The sequence below is a fragment of the Lithobates pipiens genome, unplaced genomic scaffold, assembly GCF_037356315.1.
Source record: "Lithobates pipiens isolate NorthernLeopardFrog02 unplaced genomic scaffold, aLitPip1_a1.2 Scaffold_18, whole genome shotgun sequence".
NCBI classification, from domain to species: Eukaryota; Metazoa; Chordata; class Amphibia; order Anura; family Ranidae; genus Lithobates; species Lithobates pipiens.
In genome coordinates this window covers 610440697-610464682 of record NW_027507758.1, presented here as the reverse complement: position 1 = coordinate 610464682, position 23986 = coordinate 610440697, and the positions used below count along the sequence as shown (strand labels likewise).

Here is a 23986-nt window from a genome sequence, read left to right as displayed (position 1 = left end):
GCTGGAAGTCGTCAGGCTGGAAGGCCGGGACATCAGGCTGGAAGTCGTCAGGCTGGAAGGCCGGGACATCAGGCTGGAAGTCGTCAGGCTGGAAGGCCGGGACATCAGGCTGGAAGTCGTCAGGCTGGAAGGCCGGGACATCAGGCTGGAAGTCGTCAGGCTGGAAGGCCGGGACATCAGGCTGGAAGTCGTCAGGCTGGAAGGCCGGGACATCAGGCTGGAAGTCGTCAGGCTGGAAGGCCGGGACATCAGGCTGGAAGGCCGGGACATCAGGCTGCAAGTCGTCAGGCTGGAAGGCCGGGACATCAGGCTGCAAGTCGTCAGGCTGGATAGGAGGCAGATGATTGGCAGAATCAGGTGGGTGATCAGGTTCAGCTGGCATGCAGGCAGACTGGAGCAGGTTGGTTGATGTGGAGGCAGGTTGCGTTACTGGCAGGATCAAATGGGTAGGAAAGAACTTCCATCTCTTTTTAGATTTAGCTACTGAAGGCCTGTAGGTAGCTGCAGATCTATAGGTAGGGGATGAAGCAGACTGGAGAGAAGGGTTGGAATATGGCAGGGAAGAGGTAACAGTGGCTGGGGGAAGTTCTTGAGGGATAGTGGGCCACAGTAAAGATGCAGTTGGATTAAAGGCAGGATATGTGCAGCAGGAAGAAACAGGGTATTGATATTTGGTGGGGTGTAGAGTATATTGGGCTGAAACTGAGGTTGCCATAGGTGATGGAGGAAGAGACTCTTGGGCAGGCAGGTGTTTGGTAGCAGAGATGGTTTGTTGTGGGCTGGCTGTGGCTGATTGCAAAATACCAGACCATGCTAAAAGTAGTGGTTGTACAAACTGTGGGTTACATACTGCCTGTCTAACAAGGGATTGTACGGAATCAACACATTCTATTATCATCTGTTGGGAACAGGCTGTGTAATGCTCAAAAAAGTAAGGGGAATCCTCTTCCAGAAGCCATACCAGTGATGTGACTAGATTAATACTGAAAGGGGGAGAAAAATCATCATGGCCCCCTGGGATGCAGGGCAGGGCCAGCTCTGTGCAGAATTGAATTAACGGCTGAACATCCCCAAACAACATACAGCCCTGATCAACCCAGGAGTGAGCGAAACGAATGGTTTCCAACAGCTGATCACTGGTCCACCCTTTCAGTGTCTGGCGGAGATAGTCTCCACTCTCAGACGCCAGCAAAGCATAATAACGAATCACTTCTAGATTCATTTCAGTAAGCAACCTGAACCAAGATGGTTCCTCTGTGTAGCCACTTCTGGTCAGGGATGGCCTCGGTATTCTGTCATGTATCAGATAAGACCAGAACTGTGTGGACTGCAACAGAGGAAACCCAAACGTGTATAAGTGAAATATGATTTATTAAGGAAAGTGAATAATATAAATACAACCACACAGTGCAATAAACCAACCAACAAAGACCCCCAAACAACAACAGACAGATATGTACAATAAATGGCAAATGCTAGGATCGTAAACGATAGGCAGGCCAGGGTCATACACAGAGGATCAGTAAATAAACAAGGGCAGTCCAGAATCAGAGTCACAAGCCAGGCCAAGGTCATACACGGGGAGATCAGCAAATGGGGTAAGGAACACAGGACAGGGAGAGGATGGACGGATCAGACTGCAGGACAGGGATAATGGTAACAGGTGGGACAGGGTAGGGACCAGGACAGGGAAACAGGATCAGAACCACGGGTCACAGGTTCAGGTTCAGGGCACAGGAACAGGTTCAGAATCAGGATCGCAAGCAGCAGGTCAGGGCACAAGGAACAATACCGAGGCAAACATATGACTGCTTGCCAGCTATTTATAGGCCTGTGATTGGCCTCAAGTGACACCTGATTGCAGGAGGTGCTGCCTGCTCCATACTGCCAGGATCCATCCGCTGGTGGACGCCAGTACTGCGGCCCAAAGATGATATAGCATCAGCAGGGAAAAGCTCTCCTGACAGCTCAAAACTGACAGGAGACACCTGCTGGTGGACCTCAGTACTGCACGCCAAAAGACAGATATTATCAGCGGATGGAACATTTCCTGACAAAATGTATCAGGAGCGAGTCATCGACCATGTACAGTCACATCTGGCGCTCCCAGGACACCGGCACATGGCTCTGCAGTGTGGGCTTTTTTTAACGTGTCCGCTGCTGACAATAGTGTTGCCATCTGCAATCTTTGCAGTCAACGCATTAGTCGCGGTAAGCCCAACACTCACCTAGGGACGACCGCCTTAAGAAGGCACATGAGCAGCCATCACCGAGCCGAGTGGGAGCAACAGAACACACAAAGCCACACTGCAGGCTCTCACCGTCCAGCCTCGTCTTCTACTTCTCCTTCTCTCTCCTCACAATTGTCCTCCACTCCACCTTCCATCACGCCAAGCTCACGTTTTTCTGCAAAAAGGCAGGCTTCCGTGGGCCTAATGTTCGAGCGTAAAAAAATGATGACGCCGGATAACCCTCTTGCCCAACGGTTGACGGCTGGCTTGTCAGAACTTATAGCCCGCCAACTACTGCCATATAAACTGGTGGACTCGGAGGCCTTTCGCAAAATGGTGGCCATTGGAACATCACAATGGAAGGTCCCAGGAAGGAAGTATTTCTCATAGAAGGGCATCCCAGAGCTATAGGGCCATGTTCAGCGGCAAGTGAATGTATCTCTGGCACACAGTGTCGGTGCCAAGATACATCTGACCACAGACATGTGGTCTAGCAAACACGGGCAGGGAAGGTATATCACTTTTACTGCCCACTGGGTGAACCTTCTGACGGCCGTCAAGCATGTAACCCGTGGCACCCGTGTAGATTTGGTTTTACCGCCACGGATTGCATGCAGGCCTGGCTCTTCTTCTCCTCCTCCTCCTCCTACTCCATCCTCCTCCCTCTCCTCCTCGGCTGACTCCTCCTTTTCCGCTGCTAGCGTCTCTTCCGCTGTGCCGCCCAAGCTCCCCAGAACCTATTCGACATGCCAGGTGAGGCATTGCCATGTTGTGCTGCGTCTGTTGTGCCTGGAAGCCAAAAGCCACACTGGCCCGGCACTCCTTTCAGCTTTGCGTTCACAGGCAGATCAGTGGCTAACACCGCTCAATTTGACAGTTGGTGTGTGACAACGGTGCCAATCTGCTTAGCGCATTGAAACAGGGCAAAATCACGCACGTGCCATGCATGGCACACGTCTTAAACTTGGTCGTGCAGCGATTCCTTGTCAAATACCCTGGGGTCCAGGACATCTTGCGGCAGGCAAGGAAAATCTCGGCCCATTTCAGAAGATCTTACACGGCCATGGCTCGCCTTGCTGACATTCAGCGGTGACACAATCTGCCGGTCAGACGCGATTGCCTGACACGATGGAACTCAACCTTCTATATGCTTGATAGGTTGCTCCAGCAGAAACGTGCAGTTAACGTCTACCTGTATGAACTCTTCGGCAGAACAGGTTCTGGGGAGCTAGGTTTTTTTTCACCGTGCCAGTGGCTGCTCAGGCGCGACGCATGCAGACTTCTGCGCCCATTTGAGGAGATCAACAAACTGGTCAGTCGCAGCCATGGCGCCATCAGTGACATGGTACCTTATGCCTTCTTTATGGAGGATGCATTGCGTTGTGTCATTGATCAAGCTGTGGAGGAGCAGGAGCGGGAAGATGAGGAAGTCGCAATGCTGGATGAATTCCCAGGGGGGCTACTCTATCTGAGACAAGTCAACAACAGGAGTCTGAAGAGGAGTCAGAGGAGGATGGTGCCGGGGCGGATGAGGAGGATCAAGAAGAGCATGCTTTAAACCTTTCTGGGATCCCTGTTGTGCGTGGATGGGGAGAGGAGAATGAAGAGGACGACATTATCCTGGACGATGAGCAGGAGCCAGGCCACCACACCGCTTCCACTTTAGTGCAAATGGGGGCCTTCATGCTCCAGTGTTTTAATAGGGACCCCCGTATAAAAAGCATAAGGGTCAAGGACCAGTACTGGGTGGCAACGTACTTAGACCCCCGGTACAAACACAAAATGGCGGAAATGTTACAGCCTTCACAGAGGGCTGGCAGAATGGAGCACTTCCAGGCCTTGCTTCGAGAAATGCTGCATTATGCCTTTGCGTGCGCTGCCAGAGGAGCAATTCCCACTCCCAGAGAAGGAGTTGCGGGTACCTTTCCAACAGCGCCTGCAAGAAGAGGCCGGTTTGAAGATGTGTTGGTGACTTTGGATATGAGGTCATTCTTTCAGCCGACCCATCGACAGGTGTCATCCGGATCCAGCATCAGGGAACGCCTAGACCGTCAGGTGTCCGACTACATCGGGTTAATGGCCGATGTGGACGCTCTGAGGAGTGATGAACCCCTGGACCACTGGGTGGGCAGGCTTGACCTCTGGCCAGAGCTTGCCCAATTTGCAATCGAACTGTTGGCTTGCCCCTCATCCAGTGTCCTGTCCGAAAGGACGTTCAGCGCAGCAGGGGGGATCGTGACCGATAAGCGTACTCGCCTAGCTCACGACAGTGTTAACTACCTCACATTTCTAAAAATGAATGAGGCATGGATCTCGGAGGAATTCAACACATGTGACCAGTAGACCATGTATATGTCTATAAACAATTTTTTTAATCGAGCACAGAGACCTTCTTTCTTCATTTGGCTCACTTCCTTGTCCAAAAAAAGCACACCGTGCTATATGCCCATACCCTCCTATTTGAAGAGGTTGAGCGGTGTCATATTTCTACTGGGGCTGCTTATTATGAGGGGCTCCCACCATCCCTGTGCTATGCTGACATCCTCCTGGGGCTGCTTATTATGAGGGGCTCCCACCATCCCTGTGCTATGCTCATTATGAGAGGTTCCCACCATCCCTGTGCTATGCTCATTATGAGGGGCTCCCACCATATCTGTGCTATGCTGACTTCCTCCTGGGGCTGCTTACGGTGCAGGTGTCAGTGCTGTATATCACAGTGCTGATGTCAGTACTCTCTATCACAGTGCTGCTGTCAGTGCTATATATCACGGTGCTGGTGTTATTGCTTTATGTCACGCTGCTGATGTCAGTGCTCTCTATCACGGTGCTGTTGTCAGATGACTCTATCACGGTGCAGGTGTCATTGCTGTATGTCACGCTGCTGATGTCAGTGCTCTCTATCACGGTGTTGTTGTCAGATGACTCTATCACGGTGCAGGTGTCATAGCTGTATGTCACGCTGCTGATGTCAGTGCTCTCTATCACGGTGCTGCTGTCAGTGCTGTATATCATGGTGCTGGTGTTAGTGCTTTATGTCACGCTGCTGATGTCAGTGCTCTCTATCACGGTGCTGTTGTCAGATGACTCTATCACGGTGCAGGTGTCATTGCTGTATGTCACGCTGCTGGTGATCATCTCCTGCACCCTCTTCTTTGCCTACCCTGACCTTCCCTCTCCTCTATTGTCTTCATGCGCTCCACAGTCCTGAATTGTCACAACAATTTCCCATATATAAAAGAATGCTTGTAGTTGTCGATCCCAAATTCACCTCATACATGTGTTATGTCATTGGCCATGTGGTGGGACTATGTTTGCACAGCTATTAATTATTTTGTGGCTGCAAATTTGACCTGTAGGTTTGCGAAGTTCGCCTCCCATTAAAGTCAATGGGGCCTACCGCGAACGTTCCGGTTCGCGAACTATCGGCCGCGTTCGCGAAACGTCCCGTCGGAAGTTTGTCCATCACTACTGGGTATTTCCTCAAAAATGTTGGTGAAAATTAGAGATTTTAGTGAATCACTCTAACCAAGTACATTGCAGCCAGTACGAAAATCTAAAGTGTTTTTTGGTGCATTTAAGGGTACTCTAGGTTTTCAATTGCTCCTGAGGGATACATAAGCTACTTATGACTATCCAGGACCTCTCCTTGAGTAAAGCAAAGAGTGTAATCATTAGCTTATTAAAAACAGCCCTTTTTTTAAATTTAATTTCACTGAAACGGTCAATAAACAAAATTGTCAATTTCAGCTTCAGCTATAATTAAATCAATTTTATGGTATTAGCAGTTTTGACAAAATTGCTCAGCTCATCCCTAGATGTGCACAGTGGATATTGAGTTTCATAACAGATTAGAAATTCATCCCATCAACAATATAACATAACATGAGTGCTGCAATAGGGGCAGCAAACATACACATAGCTAACAGCCTATATGCCTCATGCACAGGGGATACAGACTAAGGCCGCGTACACACGGGCGGATTGTCTGCCCAACTAAGTTCGTCAGACAATCCGACAGACAGTCCGTCCAACTTTTGAATGGCGGGCGGGAAAAGTCCGCTCATTTTGAAAGTACGGCGGACTGGCACACACACGGGCGGACTGTCCGCTGAAACCAAGTTTGGACGGACAATCTTACGGAAATTCCGAAAGACTTAGTCCGCCAGACTGTCCGCTGAAAAAGTCCACTGAAGCCCACACACGAGCGGACTGTCCGCTGAAATGTGTTTCGGCGGACTAAGTTGGGCAGACAGTCCGCCCGTGTGTACGCGGCTTAAGAAGCAAGTCTAATGAAGCATGTTTTCAGGTTCTTCTGGATTGCTTTGACTTCCTTTAACTGCTTACCCCCTTCCTGACCAAAGCACTTTTGGCAATTTGCTTTAACTGACAATTACGCGGTCGTGCGACATTGCACCCAAACAAAATTGATGTCCTTTTTTTTCTCCACAATTAGAACTTTCTTTTGGTGGTATTTGATCAACTTTGCGTTTTTTATTTTTTGCACTATAAACAAAAAAAGTGACAATTTTGAAAAAAAAACTCATTTTTTTTTGCTATAATAAATATCCCCCAAAAATATATAAAAAAAATGTTTTTTTTCTTCAGTTTAGGACGATATGTATTTTTTGACATATTTTGGTAAACAATTTCAGAAAAGCGTATATTGATTGGTTTGCGTCTACAAAATAAGGGATATGGCATTTTTTAATGGCGGCGATCTGCGATTTTTATCATGACTGTGACATTGTAGTGGACACATCAGAATTAAAATTCAATCAAAATTTTGACACATTTTTGGGATCATTGGCATTAATACAGTGATCAGTGCTATAAAAATGCATTGATTACTGTAAAAATGTCACTGGCATGAATAATAATAATAATACATTTTATTTATAATGCCCTTTTCATCAAAAGATCCCACAGTGCTACACATTACAAAAACAATACAACAAAAGCAAACATCTAACTTGAACAAAAAACTTTGCTAAAAAGAAAAGCCTTAAGTCCTTTTTTTAAACAATCAGTAGATTGAGGGGCCCTCAGACTGTCAGGTAGGGCATTCCACAAATGTGGAGCAGCAACACAAAAGCCCTATTTCCCATTGTCTTCAATCTAGTTCTTGGAATTTGAAAAAGATTTAGATGAGTTGAGTGGAGGGAACGAGATATATTTTTTAATTTAAAAAGTTCCTTGAGATAAGGTGGGGCATGTCCATGTATGCATTGGTGTGTAAGGAGAGAAACCTTATACTCAATCCTAGCAGAAACAGGGAGCCAATGAAGTGATTGAAGAATGGGGGTAATATGCTCATGTTTCCTCACTCTCATCAGGATCCTAACTGCAGAGTTTTGGATGTACTGAAGCCTCTGCAGACTCTTTCTTGGAATCCCAATGAGAAGTGTGATACAGTAATCCGGTCTGGAGGAGACAAAAGCATGAACCAACCTTTCAGCATCTGAAAGGGAAAGAATAGGATGAAGTTTAGAAATATTACAAAGATGGTAGGGGTTAACATTAGGGGGCAATTAAGGGGTTAATTGTGTAGTGTGCGTTATAACTGAAGGGGGGAGGGGACTGACTAGGGGGGTGACAGAGGCAGGATCACCCTGTTTACATAAACGGGTATCCGTGCCCCCCTCTGACAACACTGGGAAAGCCATAGGGAAGTCCCCGTGTGTCAGAGGGGGGGTGGGGTCACCGGGATGAGAAGAGCGGAGGAAGAAGAAGATGAAGAAGAAGATGGAGAAGAAAAAGATGGAGGAAGAAGAAGAACATGGAAGGAAGACCCTGAGGAAAGAAGATGGAAGAAGAAGCGGAAAGAAGAAGAAATTAATAAAGGACTTGTCAAAAACTGTCTCTTGTGTTTTTTAACCCTTTTGACACTTTTTTGTGAAATGGTAGGGGTACATGTAAATTCACAATTCACACGGGGGGGCAGGATCTGGGGGTCCCCTTGTTAAACGGGGATTCCAGATTTCCAGATAAGCCCCTCGCCCACAGACCCCCACAACCACCGGGCAAGGGTTATGGGGATGAGGCCCTTCTCCCCATCAAGATGGGGACAAGGGGCTTTGAGGTGGGCCACTACCCCAAAGCACCCTCCCAATGTTGAGGGCATGTGGCCTGGTATGGTTCAGGAGGGGGGCGCTCTGTAACTGAAACCTGCGTTATATCAGAGTAAGGTGGGGTCACCCATATGTCATTGGGGAACCCCTGGCTTCCCTCACCAGCGTCAGAGGGGTCAGGTGACGGGTGGCCCCGCCCTCCTAACATAAGAAACGTCAGGCGTTGGGATCCCTGCAGTGTCTCCTCAATGGAGACAGAAGATGGATGCATGGATGGACTGCGCTGGACTGAAAATCACTCGTCGCTGGATCAGATCAGCCATCGCTGGACCCCGGAGAGATGATCATCTGTAGCAAGAGTGGATTACCACCGCTGGAATCTTTTTTTTAATTTTTTTTATTTTTAATAAAGGAATTTTTCAAAAGTGTGTTTGTCTAATTTAACCATTTTTTACACTTTCTTTGTGAAATGGTAGGGGTACTTTTGTACCCCCTTACCATTTCAAACAGGGGGTGGGATATGGGGGTCCTCTTGTTAAAGGGGGCTTCCAGATTCTGATAAGCCCCCCGCCCGCAGACCCCCACAACCACCGGCCCGGGTTGCGGGGATGAGGCCCTTGTCCCCATCAACATCGGAACATGGTGCTTTAAGGGTCACAGACCCCCAAAGCATCCTCCCAATGTTGAGGGCATGTGGCCTAGTATGGTTCAGGAGGGGGGCGCTCTCTCGTCCCCCCTCTTTTCCTGTGGCCTGCCAGGTTGCATGCTCGGATAAAGAGTCTGGTATGGATTTTTAGGGGGAGCCCCAAGTCAATTTTTTTTTAATTTGACGCGGGGTTCCCCTTAATATCCATACCAGACCTGAAGGGCCTGGTAATTGAATTTAGGGGAACCCAACGCTTTTTTTTTTATCAATTGAGTGTTCTCTGTATTACGGGAGCCGACAATTCATTATAGCCGCAAGTGATTTTAAAAGACTTTTTTTCCTGAAGAAATGACACTTTGTGCAGGGACAGTTCTAATCACGGGAAACATGCGCCCCATTCACAGGCATACTATAAACACCCCCCAGGTACGAAATTTTAAGGAATATTACACTTTTATTGTTTCACTTTAATCATTATTAAAATCACTGCTCCTGAAAAAACTGCTGTTTTTAAAACTTTTTTTTGCATTGATACATGTCCCCTGGAGCAGGACCCAGGTCCCCAAACACTTTTTAGGACAGTAACTTGCATATTAGCCTTTAAAATTAGCACTTTAGATTTCTCCCATAGACTTGTACAGGGTGTTCCGGCTTTTCGAATTTGCCACAAACACCCCAAATTGTTCACTGTTCGCTGAACAGGCAATGTTCGAGGCGAACACGAAGCTCATCCCTAATTGTGGATTTCAATGAGTTATCTCTCACTTCCCTCCCCTGAATAAACCCCACCTGGTCGCTATGGATCCATTTTGGCAGATATGGCTTCAATCTCTCTGCTATTATTTTTGCAAAAAGTTTTATATCCGAGTTTAATAATGAGATTGGCCTGTGGCTTTCTACTGCCGCAGGATCCTTCCCCTCTTTCAAGATCAGCGTGATATGTGCCAAAAGTGTCTCTTCGCGGAATTTCTCCCCTTCTCCTACTGCATTAAAATAGTCACATAGTTTGGGCACTAGCTGCTTACAGAACTTCTTGTAATACAAGATGGGGTATCCATCGGGGTCTGGGGCTTCCTCCTAGGGCGGTGTTATTAATTGCTCTCTCCACTTCCGATATGGGAGCTTATAATGCCTCCATTTCTTCTTTCTCGTCCTTCGCCCTTCTTGCCATCGATTTACCTGATCTATTTCCCCACTGATATGTTTCCTTATTTATGATATAGAACGCTGATTTCCTCTCTTGTTCTAAACATTCTTCTAGTTCTCTCTTTTTTACTATCAGCTCTTGTCTTTCCCATATCCCTTTAGGCCTTATTCTTTGCTCTAGCTGATATATTTCCTTATATAGCTGAGTTTTCCTTCTTTCCCTTTCCTTTTTTTTCCCTGCTCCAAACCCTATCAAGGTCCCCCTTATTACTGCTTTATGAGTTCCCCATAGTATTCGGCTGGAGATTCCTGGCCTATCATTTAGCCTAAAGAAAGTTGCCAATTCCTGTTCAATCCTGCTAATTGATTCTTGATCCTGGATCAATGAGTCCTTCAACTTCCAATTTATCCCAGGTCCAGAATCTCCCTTTATCTCCAATCGGATTTTCACTGGGGCATGGTCTGATAAAGTAATTGTTTTTATTTCTGCCTTTTTAAGGGCTGGTACTAATTGGTGCTCTATGAATATATTGGAGGAATTGTAGTGAAATTAGACATTTTGAACAGGAAGCTCAGGCTCTACGGACCCACCTACAAGCACGCGGGTATAGTCATAAATGCTTGAAGAAAGCTTATGCCAGAGCCAAAAAGGAGGATCGATCTATCCTGATTCATGGCCGAAAACTTCAAGAGTCGGGAAGTGAATTAAGAATGATCACCACTTTTTGCGGAAAACACAAACAAATTTGAGATCTCATGCAGAGACATTGGTACCTCTTGATGGGGGATCCTTTGGTTTCCAAACATCTAAAAGATCGTCCTAAAATTACCTACAGAAGGTCACATTCGATCAAAGATAAGATTGTACACAGTCACTACACTCCTCCATCTTCTTATACTACTAAAATCAAGGGCACTAGACCTTGCCAAAATTTGATTATTGTAGGTACATTTATACATCAAGAAGTGTGGTTCTTCCCAATGGACGTATATTTTCCCCTAAGTATTTGGCCTTATGCCAATCCATTGGCATAGTGTACTTGATGATGTGTGAATGCGAAGCATTCTATGTGGGGAAAACAAAGCGCCCCTTTTTTCATTGGATACGCGACCATGTCTCCTTAGTGTCCAAGAAAAAGATGCAAACGCCCATTAGTCGGCACTTGGGTTCGTGCCATCAATTTGACGACATAAAAATGCATTTTTTCGTAATTGAATATATTCCTCCTACTGAAAGAGGTTATTACGATAGGGTTTTACTCCAGCATGAAGCTAAATGGATTTCTGACTTGTCTGCTCTCAATTCCCCAGGGTTGAATGACACTTTAATCTTCAAGCCATTTTTATAAGGTTTTTTTTTTTTTTGTATTGTGTGCTGTGTACACCGCCAGAAAAGTAGTAGCAACTGCACTATGGTTGCACTGTATTGTGTGCTGTGTACACCACCAGAAAAGTAGTAGCAACTGTACCACACTGCACTGTATTGTGTAATGTGTGCACCACCAGAAAAGTAGTAGCAACTGCACTACGGTTGCACTGTACTGTGTAATGTGTTCACCAACAGAAAAGTAGTAGCAACTGCACTATGGTTGCACTGTATTGTGTGCTGTGTACACCACCAGAAAAGTAGTAGCAACTGCACTACAGTTGCACTGTATTGTCTGCTGTGTACACCACCAGAAAAGTAGTAACTGCACTACTGCCTGCTTAATCTAAATCAAGCATCCACGACAACAACACTACACAGGGCTGATGTGCAGGAAGCCTTATATAGTGTGGGGCATGGACTTAGTCCCCCTGAGCCATGATTGGCCAAAGGCACCCAACAAGTGCATGCTTTGGCCAATCATCATAGAGCAATACACTGCGGTCTCGCAGTTCATTATGGGGCATTCAGCAGGCGCTCGAAATTCCGGCGAATGCCCCATAATGTTTGATATTCTCCGAACAGGCGAACACCCGATGTTCGACCCGAACATCAAGCTCATCCCTACCTGTCACACGCACAGCAGAACAGAGAACTGATCGCCCCTAATTAGTAGACATGTGCATTCGTTTTCGTCCGAATGCATTTTCGTCCGAATTTCAGCTATTTTCGTTTTAGTTTTGACAAACGATAACGAAAGCACAAAATCCGAAAAAACGAAAGATCCGACATAAATAAATGCTTTATTTTCGTTTTCATTGTTACAACAGTTCGATATAGAATAGGAGATTCGACATGACTCTGACCAGAATGTGTCTATAGAACCTGTGGTCGAATGTGCCTAACCTTACCTCTATTAGTCCAAGATTATATAGAGAAAATATTCGACAGAGAAAAAAGATTTGACAGAGAGAAAAGATTCTGCAAGTTACTGTCCTAAAAAGTGTTTGGGGACCCGGGTCCTGCCCCAGGGGACATGTATCAATGCAAAAAAAAGTTTTAAAAACGGCCGTTTTTTCGGGAGCAGTGATTTTAATAATGATTAAAGTGAAACAATAAAAGTATAATATTCCTTTAAATTTCGTAGGGGGGGGTTGTCTATAGTATGCCTGTGAAGGAAACCTGCCTGTGTTACATCAGAGGGGTGCAGGGTCACCCATACGTCACAAGGAACCCCGGGTTTCCCCTTGCGTCAGAGGGGGGCGGGGTCAGGTGACGGGTGGCCCCGCCCTCCGTATATAAGAAACGTCAGCCGCCGGAATGCCTGCAGTGTCTCCTACACGGAGACAGAAGAAGGATGGATCGCTGCGCTGGATGAGATGAGCCATCGCTGGAGAGATGACCGTCCGTCGCTGGATAGCAAGAGTGGATTACCGCCGCTAGAATCTTTTTTTATTTTTTTATTTTTAATAAAGGAATTTTTCAAAAGTGTGTTTGTTTTATTTAACCATTTTTTACACTTTCTTTGTGAAATGGTAGGGGTACTTTTGTACCCCCTTACCATTTCAAACAGGGGGGGGCGGGATCTGGGGGTCCCCTTGTTAAAGGGGGCTTCCAGATTCTGATAAGCCCCCTGCCCGCAGACCTCCACAACCACCGGCCAGGGTTGTGGGGATGAGGCCCTTGTCCTCATCAACATGGGGACAAGGTGCTTTGAGGGGTCACAGACCCCCAAAGCATCCTCCCAATGTTGAGGGCATGTGGCCTGGTACGGTTCAGGAGGGAGGGGGGGTGCTCTCTCGCCCCCCCCCCCCCTCTTTTCCTGCGGCCTGCCAGGTTGCGTGCTCGGATAAAGGGTCTGGTATGGATTTTTAGGGGGAACCCCACGTCAATTTTTTTTTAAATTTGACGCGGGGTTCCCCTTAATATCCATACCAGACCTGAAGGGTCTGGTTAAGGATATTTAGGGGGAACCCCACGTCAAATTTTTTCTTAAATTTGAGGCAGGGTTCCCCTTAATATCCATACCAGACCTGAAGGACCTGGTAATTGAATTTGGGGGACCCCCACGCTTTTTTATTTATTTATTTATTTTTTTATCAATGACTTTCAATGAGTGTTCTCTGTATTACGGGAGCCGACAATTCATAATAGCTGCGAGTGATTTTAAAGGACTTTTTTTCCTGCATAAATGACACTTTGTGCAGGGACAGTTCTAAGCACGGGAAACATGCGCCCCTTCACAGGCATACTATAGACAACCCCCCCCCCCCCACGAAATTTAAAGGAATATTACACTTTTATTGTTTCACTTTAATCATTATTAAAATCACTGCTCCCGAAAAAACGGCCGTTTTAAAACTTTTTTTTTGCATTGATACATGTCCCCTGGGGCAGGACCCGGGTCCCCAAACACTTTTTAGGACAGTAACTTGCAAATTAGCCTTTAAAATTAGCATTTTAGATTTTGAACGTTGGAGTCCCATAGACTTTAATAGGGTTCTAAAGTATGCTGTATACTAGCTCCGTCGAATCTTCTTTATACATTCGACAGACACCATAAGCCTTCAAAGACAGATTCGACCGTAATTCATGTGGATTTTCGGACGAATGCAATTTTTGAACGAAAAACGAAATAAATAAAAACGAATTTCGGGAGTAACTAAATAAATTAAGTTTTCAGACGAAAACGAAATTCCGAAACGAAATATTTTACTCTGCACATGTCTACTAATTAGCAAAGGGGCTTGCACCCCTTTTGTAATTAGCAGCAGCAATTCATTTGCTCCATTTTTTTTAAAACCATTATGTTTTTTATTTGGTTTTAACAACAAATTAGTACAAGGTCAACATTTACAGATCAACAGAAGAGAGGTGGGTACAGAAAGTACAGTATTCAGATGTGTTACAGGTGTAAAGTACATAATCAATAAAACATTTTTAGTAGTTTGGCCAAATGTTCCATGCTTCTTGGACTTTAGTGGATGAAAATGAGAGTTTCTCATAAATTCTGTTCATGTGGACAATATCAATTACTTCTGATGGGAGCTAATGTTGACTTCCACCGCCTTAGAATTAGAAACCGGGCAGCTAAGAGTATGTGTGTGACAAACTGTCTGTAGTTCTTAGGGTAGTTATCTATACCTTTATTGAGAAGGGCTAGTTCAGGGCAGGGGGACACAAGCACACCTGTACATGAGAAAATGCATTTAAAAATTTGGTTTCCGAAGCCTGTTAATGCCGGGCACTTCCAGAAGACGTGTAGTAGTTTCCCTACTTGACCAGAATTATGCAAGCATAAAGGAGAGTACGAGGAGGAGAATTTTGCCAACCGAAAGGGTGTATAATACCATCTGTTAGTGATTTTTAGGATCATTTCCCAGTGACTGGTTCAGTGGGATGACTTGTAAATAGACTGGAGGGCATCCCTCCATTGTTCTTGGGTAAATGTGCATTCCAACTCCTTTTCCCATTTCTGCATGGGATTGCAAAACTTGTAAAATGCCGTAGAAAAGAAAAGTTCCCTTAGCTTTGTGTCCTGTGGACGTATAGACGTTCCATGCTTTTGGGTTTGTGAATAATCTCTCTGGGGGTATTTTTTAAAGACGTTTAGTATATGAGTGAGTTTAAACGTGTATGTTTGGGGTAGGCAAAATTCTCCTATCAAAAACTCTCTGGTTTTAAGCTTGTTATTGTCATAAAATTGAAGGACATCATATATTCCGTGCTTGATAAGATAAGTTGGTTTTTAACAGAGGGATCATGGCCTCTAGATCATTCAGGGGAGAAGAGTTTTGGGTAGTAGATCATAAGAGTCATGGTACTTGCACAGATGCCTCCACACCTTCTGTGGGAAGAGGGAGCGATGTGAGATTCCAGGTTTTCCACAAGTCACTCAGGAGCATCGTGCAGAGATCTCTAGATGGAGTTAGATTTGCTTCTATTTCCACCCATGAGGGAGTTTATCCTTTAAGGAACCAATGTTTGATTTGAAGTGCGTAGCACAGTAATAATCTAGTAAACCAGGCATACCTGCAGCCCCCATGGATCTATGTTTTGATAAGAATGGGACCTGTGCAGCGTGCTCTCTTCTCCTTCCATATGAACTTATAGAGGAACTTGACAAGGTTGTTAATTGTTTAATTGGGAGTGGTATCGGGAGAGTTTGAAAAAGATATGGAAGTTGGGGTAGCATGTTCATCTTAAAGGCTGCTAACCACCCCCCCCCCCCCCCCCCAAGAGAGTTCAAATTGGGAAATTCGGAGGTGTGATATTAGAGGAGATTAATTGGGATGTATTGGCTGTAAGGGTAATGCCCAGGTAATGTACTCCTTCCTTACTCCATGGAAATGGGAGATGGGACTTAAGGGTATTTATTGTTGAGGTTTTTAATCCAAAATCTAATGCCCCGTACACACGAGAGGGATTAAGTCTGACAGACCTCCAAAGGAGTTCCGCCGGAGTTCCGCCGGAGTTCCGACGGAGTTCTGGCGGACTTTTCGACCGAACGGACTTGACCACACACCATCACACCAAACTCCGACGGAGTCGAACGTGATGACGTACGACTGGATTCGACGTAGGAAGTTCCTAGACAGTAGCCAATAGCTGCCCTAGCGTCGGTTTTAGTCCGTCGGAGTAGCACACACACGAGCGGATTTTTCAAAGGGGACCGGGTCCGGCGGAGTTCCGTCGGGAAAATTTAAAGCATGCTTCATTTCTAAAGTCCGTCAGACTTTAGCTTCGCTAAAGTCCGTTGCAGCCCACACACGATCGGATAGTCCGCCGGACTCAGTCCGTCGGAGTTTGGATGTCGAAAAGTCCGCTCGTGTGTACGGGGCATAAGAGTGCTGATTTTGAAATGTTTACATTTGATGTATTTTTTATGTTTAGAAGTGTGGTGTGGTTTAGAAGATTGTGCTTGCACCACTCTTTGTTGATTCCCAACATTCTTTGATTCAAAGCATAGAGAAAATTAAGCACAGCATCTAAACCTCTGTAGCTTATTTCCTTTTTGCAGATCCCAAAGTCTCAGTGTTCAAAAAACTGTTTGCCAGGAACCAGAAAAGTCCCAGGACCAGGGATCCACTCCTGCTGCTATGACTGTGTCCAGTGCTCGGAGGGAGAGGTATCCAATGTCAATGGTAAATGAACATGAATACTATCACAGATGTTGTTTCTTCCACATGTCTATCATGAATATTCACTCAATATTAAATGGGAAACACCATTCAAAATGCAATTGATGCAGTTGATCATGTCTCTATGTCTACTGTTGAAGTGCTGTCTGTACAGAGAGGACTACTTTTATTTACAGCATGAAAAAACTTTGTTTGACAGAATTATTAGTATTTTTTTGTTAGATAACTTTGATAGTTGATGAGGTCACAATCCCAGAGGTAATTTCACAACTTAAATAGCCCCCATGCATTTGTTCATGAGCTTTTAGGCATTGTTTGTTAGCAGGGACAATCAGTCCAAACATCAGTTCAAAACATATGCTTGCTGCTCAGAAGTTCATCTAAAGGGCCTGTATAAACTATGGGGAAACCCCATGCTGATTTATTTTTATTTTTTTATGTGGGTACCCCCTTTATCATCTATCTCAGTCCCTCATCTAGAATAAGGGTCTAGTATAGATGAAAAAACCCCGCGCACTTAAAGAAATGAGCTGGGAATAGTTAAAGCGGAATTCCACCCAAAAATTGAACTTCCGCTTTAAGGGAAGGTGACCCCCTGACATGCCACATTTGGTGTAATTTTTTGGGGAGGGAGGAGAAAAGGTGGGGGTGAATGTACTGTCCCCCTTTCCTGAACCATACCAGGCCACATGTCCTCAAAAGGTGAGGGGTACCATGTCAGGGGCTGACCTTCCTGGCAAAGCACCTTGTTCCCATGTTGAGAAGGACAAGGAACTCTTTGCCATAAGTCTGGCCCAGTGGTTGTGGGAGTCTCTAAGTAGGGGGTTTATGGAAATATTTAACAACAAGGGGCATCCATATACCATCCTCTCATGTGAATGAGTAAGAGGTACATAGTATCCCTACTCATTCACAAAAAAATATAAAGTTTAAATTAAAACACAAGCTCAGTTAACAAGTCCTTTAGTTTAAAAAATAAATAAATAAAATCCTATGGCCTACATCCATTGTCATCCAGTCATGTATATCCACATCAATCATGATTCCTACTGACTCTCCGAAAGAAAGAAAAATGGCAATTAATGTTAAGTTGTACTACTTAAAGAGAAACTCTGTTTCCGTGGGGGGAAAATGCAAATAAAGAAATAATAATACAGCATATACAATTGTGACACAAATCATATTGTGGTTGAATGTTATTTAAAAATACCTTTCCTTTCAATTTGCAGCTCTGTCATTTTATCTGCCTGGAAGTGTTCTGTACACAGAATTTGTACTGAACATCCCCCAAAACATCATTTCCTGGTTGTGTGATTGGCTCATAAAATTTCTCAGAAGTCTGCCTAAGATACAAGTCAGGTTTTAGGCATCCCTACAACAAAAAAAAAACATTTTTGGTGAGATACTCCCGAAAGGAACACATCTAAAGGGATGCAGGCCCAGCAGATTTTCTCATTAGTGCTCTGCAGGTGGACAGCTGATTGATAATTATGAAACATCTCCCATTAGACCCACTTAGAACAAGGCCACAGAGGAGCAAACAGGAGTTTCTTCAGAATAACAAAAGTTAGCAATCTGCAACAAAGTTTGTTAAAATCTTTGCAATCTACATAGATCACCCAGAGGGGAATGTTTTTTTCTCAACAAAAGTGGAGTTATGCTTTAAATTGTAAGTAGTGCTTTCATGGCCAAATTACAGGGGTTGGAATAGCATTCAATGTCTCTCAAGTATAGCATGTTCCAATATTATTGTTATGTTCACATTTTGAAATTTAGTTTGTTTAGCTTATAGGAGCCATGTCAGTAGAATCCAATCTTGAGGAAATAAATGGGTATTCACGAAACATGTAAAGATTTATAATGTGCTTTATTTTCATATTCTTCTGCCATTTGTATGGAAACTTAATACAATTGTTCATGAATACGATATGTAAATACAACTATAAATTGTCCACAGTAAATCAGCTTGTGGTTTTAAACCTTGTGTGATTTAAAGATTTCTATTGCTTGATAGTAATAATAATAATAAAAAAATCTTATTTTTTGCATGGGGTTCTCCCTTAATATGGTATGCAGAGCTGGGAATTTTTCATTGTTTTTGCTTGACATGCATCGCCAATCCATGTACTCCTTGCTGTTAAGGCCAGTTATAGGTTGGGGCAGTTGCTGTTTGTTTGTACCATTGGTTATTTGGTGAGAGAGTGCACTGGACAACTTTGCTGCCATTGTGCTATTTGCTGGGTGTCCAGTACACCCATGTGCCTTTAAGGAGGACTGGGCTCATTCCAGGCTTACTTGCCTTCAATCTATCCATTATTATTTATATGCTCCTGCAGATAATATTGGGGTCTTGTCACAGCCTCTGCAGCTTACAAATATGTGCAAACTAAACCCCTGTTTTTAACATGAACTGTTAGACAGAACACTTTGGTTTGTTGCAGGCTGACTGGTAAGTGAGCTGGGAATTTGTCTTTTGTTTTGTTTGAAATGCATCGCCCTTCCATGTGCTCCTTGCTGTTAAGCCAGCTATAGGCTGGGGCAGTTGCCATTTGTTTGTACCCGGAAATCCATATCATACCTGAAGGGATAAGGGGTCTGGAATAGATGGATGGAACCTCCGACTGTTTGTTTACAAACAGAATGAAGCAGCTGAGTGTTGTCATTTTGTTGGCAATTTAAACACACTTTTGTCTTTTAAGTGTTGCACAGTAGGCCCAAACATGTTATTTATTGGAGTTTTGCATTTATAATGATTCACATTAAGAATGACTAAAATTTATGCTCTGAATCAAACAGAATAAAAAATATATTATTTCAATTGACACATGTCCCTCAGGGAAGTATCTAGGCACTCCTGGCCCCTCCCTCTTGCCAAATCCTTCCATAGCATGCAGCTTGCTATTGGGGGAACCGAGCAATGCACTTTCTGCCCACTCAGACACAGAGCATGGCTCAGCCCACTCTCTCCTCATTGGCTCACTGGCTGTGATTGACAGTAGCAGGAGGCAGAGACCCCAGAAAACACTGGAAGATAACACAAGCACCTGCTAAGTGTAGCTTTGGAAAACTTTAATAGGTTGAAAAGCACTGTTACTCACAAAAGAGATAAAATCACAGGCACATAGGTAGTGACACTGCACATCTGCGTCATCTTGGACTGGGGGAACATACGGCGACGGTACAGGTTGACCGAACCAGGCTCTGGGTGTGTGGTCTGGTGAGTCGGTGGTTTCCGGTGCTTCTGGATCTCATGGAATGCACAGCAGGACTGGTGTGATGTCACTTCCCGGATCTGACGCAAGGAGGTCGATGGCGCATTTGCGCATCATGCACTCCTTCTTCAAGCCGATGGCTTGAAGCCCTGGAAACTACTGGCTCACTAGACCGCAGACCCCAAGCCTGGTTCAGTCAACCTGTACCATCTGATGTATGTTCCCCCAGTCCAAGATGACACAGAGGAAAAGCCTACAACAAGACAAATACTTTTTCCCAGACACTTGTTCTTACAAACATTCAATACACATAAACACATTTGGACTGAAGACCCATTGATGTTATTTATTTAGAAAAGTGCTAAGCCATACAAAACTGTTAAAGAAACCAACCTTCTAGACAAATGAGTAATATCAACTATACATCACTGAATGGTATGGAACATTATTGATGTGTCCTTTTTTTTATCTTCCAGACAGTGAAAATTGCCAACAATGCAGATATGATGAATGGCCCAATGAGAAGAAGGATCGGTGTGTCCCAAAACTGCTGAATTTCCTGTCTTACTCTAATGACCTTCTAGGAATGGTCTTTGCCTTGTTCTCCTCCATTCTTTGTGCTATGACTGGACTGATATTACTGGTCTTTATTTTACACCAGGACACAGCCATTGTGAAAGCCAACAACAGGAACCTGAGCTTCACCCTTCTGGTCTCCATCATGCTGAGTTTCCTCTGTGTTTACTTATTCCTTGGATGCCCCAATGATATAACCTGCTTGTTACGCCAAATTTCATTTGGAATCCTCTTCACGATTTCCATCTCTTGTGTTCTTGCAAAAACCATCATAGTTTGTGTAGCATTTAAAGTCACCAAACCTGGCAGTTTGTGGCAACACTGGCTAGGAACCAAACTTTCTAATGCCATAGTCATCTCATGTTCATCAATTCAAGTTATAATTTGTATCATCTGGCTGTCAGTCTCTCCTCCCTTCCAAGAACTGGACACCTCTTCTTATCAGGACAAGATCATCGTTCAGTGTAATGAAGGGTCGGTTATTGGGTTTTATTCTATTCTTGGTTACATGGGGTTTCTGGCAGCTGTAAGTTTTGTTATGGCTTTCACGGTGAGGACTTTACCGGACAGTTTTAATGAGGCCAAATACATCACCTTCAGCATGCTGGTGTTCTGCAGTGTGTGGATTGCCATGATCCCGGCCTATCTGAGCACCAGAGGAAAGTACATGGTGGCTGTAGAGATATTCACCATACTGAGCTCCAGTGCCGGGGTTTTAGGTTGTATATTTCTCCCCAAATGTTACATTATCTTATGGAGACCAGAACGTAACGCTAAAACATATTTTATGGAGAGAAAAGTTTTACAATAAATTGAAAAATGATTCATTAATACATAGTATGATATTGTTTTAAGATTTTGTCTATTGCATTTTTAGGGTCATTTATTATGCATGTTTACATTTAGACTATAGATTTGTCTTAAAACACACACAAAAAAAACAAAATCTAGTTCAATATAGCACTAAGTGAATAATTGTCTCCTTATTAATGTGCCATAGAAAAAAAATATTGTATGACCCAAAATTGTGTAATAATGTGGCTTCAAAAATAATAATACATAATTATAAAAGTGGGCATTAACACCAATAAACTCAACAGTGTCCAAAGATGAGCTGAAACTGATCACAACGTAATAAAGTGTCCAAAAATGTAAACAATTGTAGCAAAATTTCTTTCTTCATTTCTGTGTGATAGTGATCAAAATATCCACCCTTAAAATTCCATACCAAAACACCACGTGCTGTCTTCCACCCCACACATGGATCTGCACTCCCCAAAGGGTATTGCCACGCTTTCACAGATATGGGATTTGGCTCATGAGATCCCAAAAGATAAATCCACCTCTTCAGTCAGTGAGCTATCTTTAGATGTGTGCATGTGATCTCTCCAGCAAGGAGCATACAGGAAATAAATCTATACATAGCATGAAACTGTAGGGTTAAAAAGTGTTTTATTATCAAATAGCCATTACACTCACATTTCAAATCGGCAACAAAGCATCCAGTATATCCCCAGTGGACCACCGAAGTGAGTAGAGACCGCTGCCACCTGTTTCTCAAACACCGCCGGCTGTGCTGTGAGAAGAGGCACTGCCTGATGCACCACTGAATTCCACCAGTCAATACACATACAAAGCTTTTCTCCGCCCTAACATGTTTCGTTGGAGGGATGTCCATCTGACTGTTGCATTTGGGGTTTCTCTCTCTCCCTATCACATGATGGGCTTTCCAGTGGACTCTTATAAAGATCACAGGTGGAGCTGCAGCTTTGCATGATGTAAGTTGGTATAGGTGATACATCTTAGAAATGTATTTAACACAATTGAATATTCATGCATTGATGGCAATGTTATTACTTTGTAGTGTGGTAGTGTTGTAGTGTGGTACTTCCCTGATGAAGAACATGTTTTGATGTATATTCAAAACCTGTTGGATAAGTTCCAGTTGAAGTGCACTGTGGAAGTGGGAACCCAGTTAATGGATAACAACTGGTTGTACCACTGTCAAGTATATTTTTGTAACATTGATCCTCAATTTTTTCTGTGAATGTACATACTTTTTTGAACAAAAAAAAAACACCTATCATAGTGGTGAATAATATGATGTGTTATCAATAAAGGAAAATATTTGTGTATTTTTTAATATGTGGTTTTATTTATTCTATGTTTGATTGCCATGAAAGGCTTTAAACAATTTGTATTCAGATTTATTAGGGATGGAGGCAACCCCTACCTACATTTGAAAGGATAGACTATTTTTCCCAAATACTTTTTGTTGTAATTTACATTAAAACAAAAGAGAGATAAAAATATTTACAGAGTGATTAGCTATATGCCAATATGTTGTGGTCAGAATGGCCTTGTAGACTCATCTGTACAACAACTAACAAGTATTTAGAATTTACATAGTATAGGTAAAACAGACAAGTCCACATAAAGTGAAGGACAGATAAAAGACAAATTGACTTCATCTTGGCTGAACCACTGTTTAAGTCGCATATATGCATAGGTTATAAAGTACATTTTTTCATTGCCTACAATTAGAGCACTTGAATACATGGATTAGTATCCCAGGTTTTGCTTCCTAAAGAAAAACAAATCAAACACTGCATTACTTTAATTTAGAAACATATTGCATTGTCTGAATAAAGCCCCCCCCCCCACTCCCGAGTCAGCTCATTCACTGCCGGGGTTTCTGGCTGCAGTGTCCGGAGAGCGTCTCTCTCTCATAGAGCGTGTGGTGATAGTTCTCCCCCCTTCCCCTCCACACAGATGGGAGAGCAGAGAGACAGTTGGTCAGTTTTTCTTCCTGTGTTGTGACCCCGGGTGCACATTGGATTGTGGCTTCAGCAGCGCACCTGACTGTATCTGAGTGTACATTCTGTATATCTGACTTGAAGGGGGTGAGAGTAAGATATCGATCCTCCTCACTGTCTCTCCTTGCAAACCTCATGCCGTGGCTTATCTATGCTGCAGATTTCCAGCTTTGTTTCTCCTATCCCCTGTTATCTGAACTGTTGTGGCTCTATTGAGGGCACTGTTGAGAAAGAGGTGGAGCTCTAAGAAGAAAGGGGTGGAGCCTAAAGATGAAGGGGTGTGGTTTACATATGACAGGACAGGTCTTATCATCAAGGAGTGGTCATCTTTAAATTAGGAGGTGCATGAGTTTAGTCAGGCCTAGGGCAGCACAAAACCTTAATACACCACTGGCATGCACCCCAGTCACCCCATACTGCCTGGGGCCCCCTCCCACAACGCTGCTGGCTTCCCTCCTCTCCCGCCAGCTGCTGTTGCTGTGGGCAATCACAGATGATTCAGAATGAGTGGAGGAAGTGATAATGTCATTTACCGGCCTCTTACCTTACTGGATGAACACAATGATTGGTACCATGTGTTTGGGCACACCCTAATGCAATAGGTTGCAGACACCTATGTTCCTTGTATATCTTTGAATAACCACCCAGTCATCTGGCTTTAGTTTATGCAATCCTTTTAAACTGTTCTGGATGCCTGTGGCCAATCATAGCTCAGGCTGTGTAGTACACGCCCCACACTATATAAGGCCGCCAGCGCGGCGGCCTTGTCTAGTGTGTTGGCGTC

At 44.1% G+C, this 23986-nt stretch overlaps 1 protein-coding gene across 1 annotated transcript in view; it reads left to right on the top strand.

Moving 5' to 3' along the window:
- The window catches only part of LOC143986825 (vomeronasal type-2 receptor 26-like), a 30518-nt gene extending 8345 nt beyond the window's left edge, over window positions 1-22173 (top strand). The window contains exons 4-5 of the mRNA XM_077485233.1: window positions 16478-16601; window positions 20287-22173. Of these exons, the coding sequence (XP_077341359.1) occupies window positions 16478-16601; window positions 20287-21197 (1035 nt within the window). The 3' untranslated portion in view covers window positions 21198-22173. The remainder of the gene's footprint in view (window positions 1-16477; window positions 16602-20286) is intronic.
- Window positions 22174-23986: the final 1813 nt, after the last annotated feature.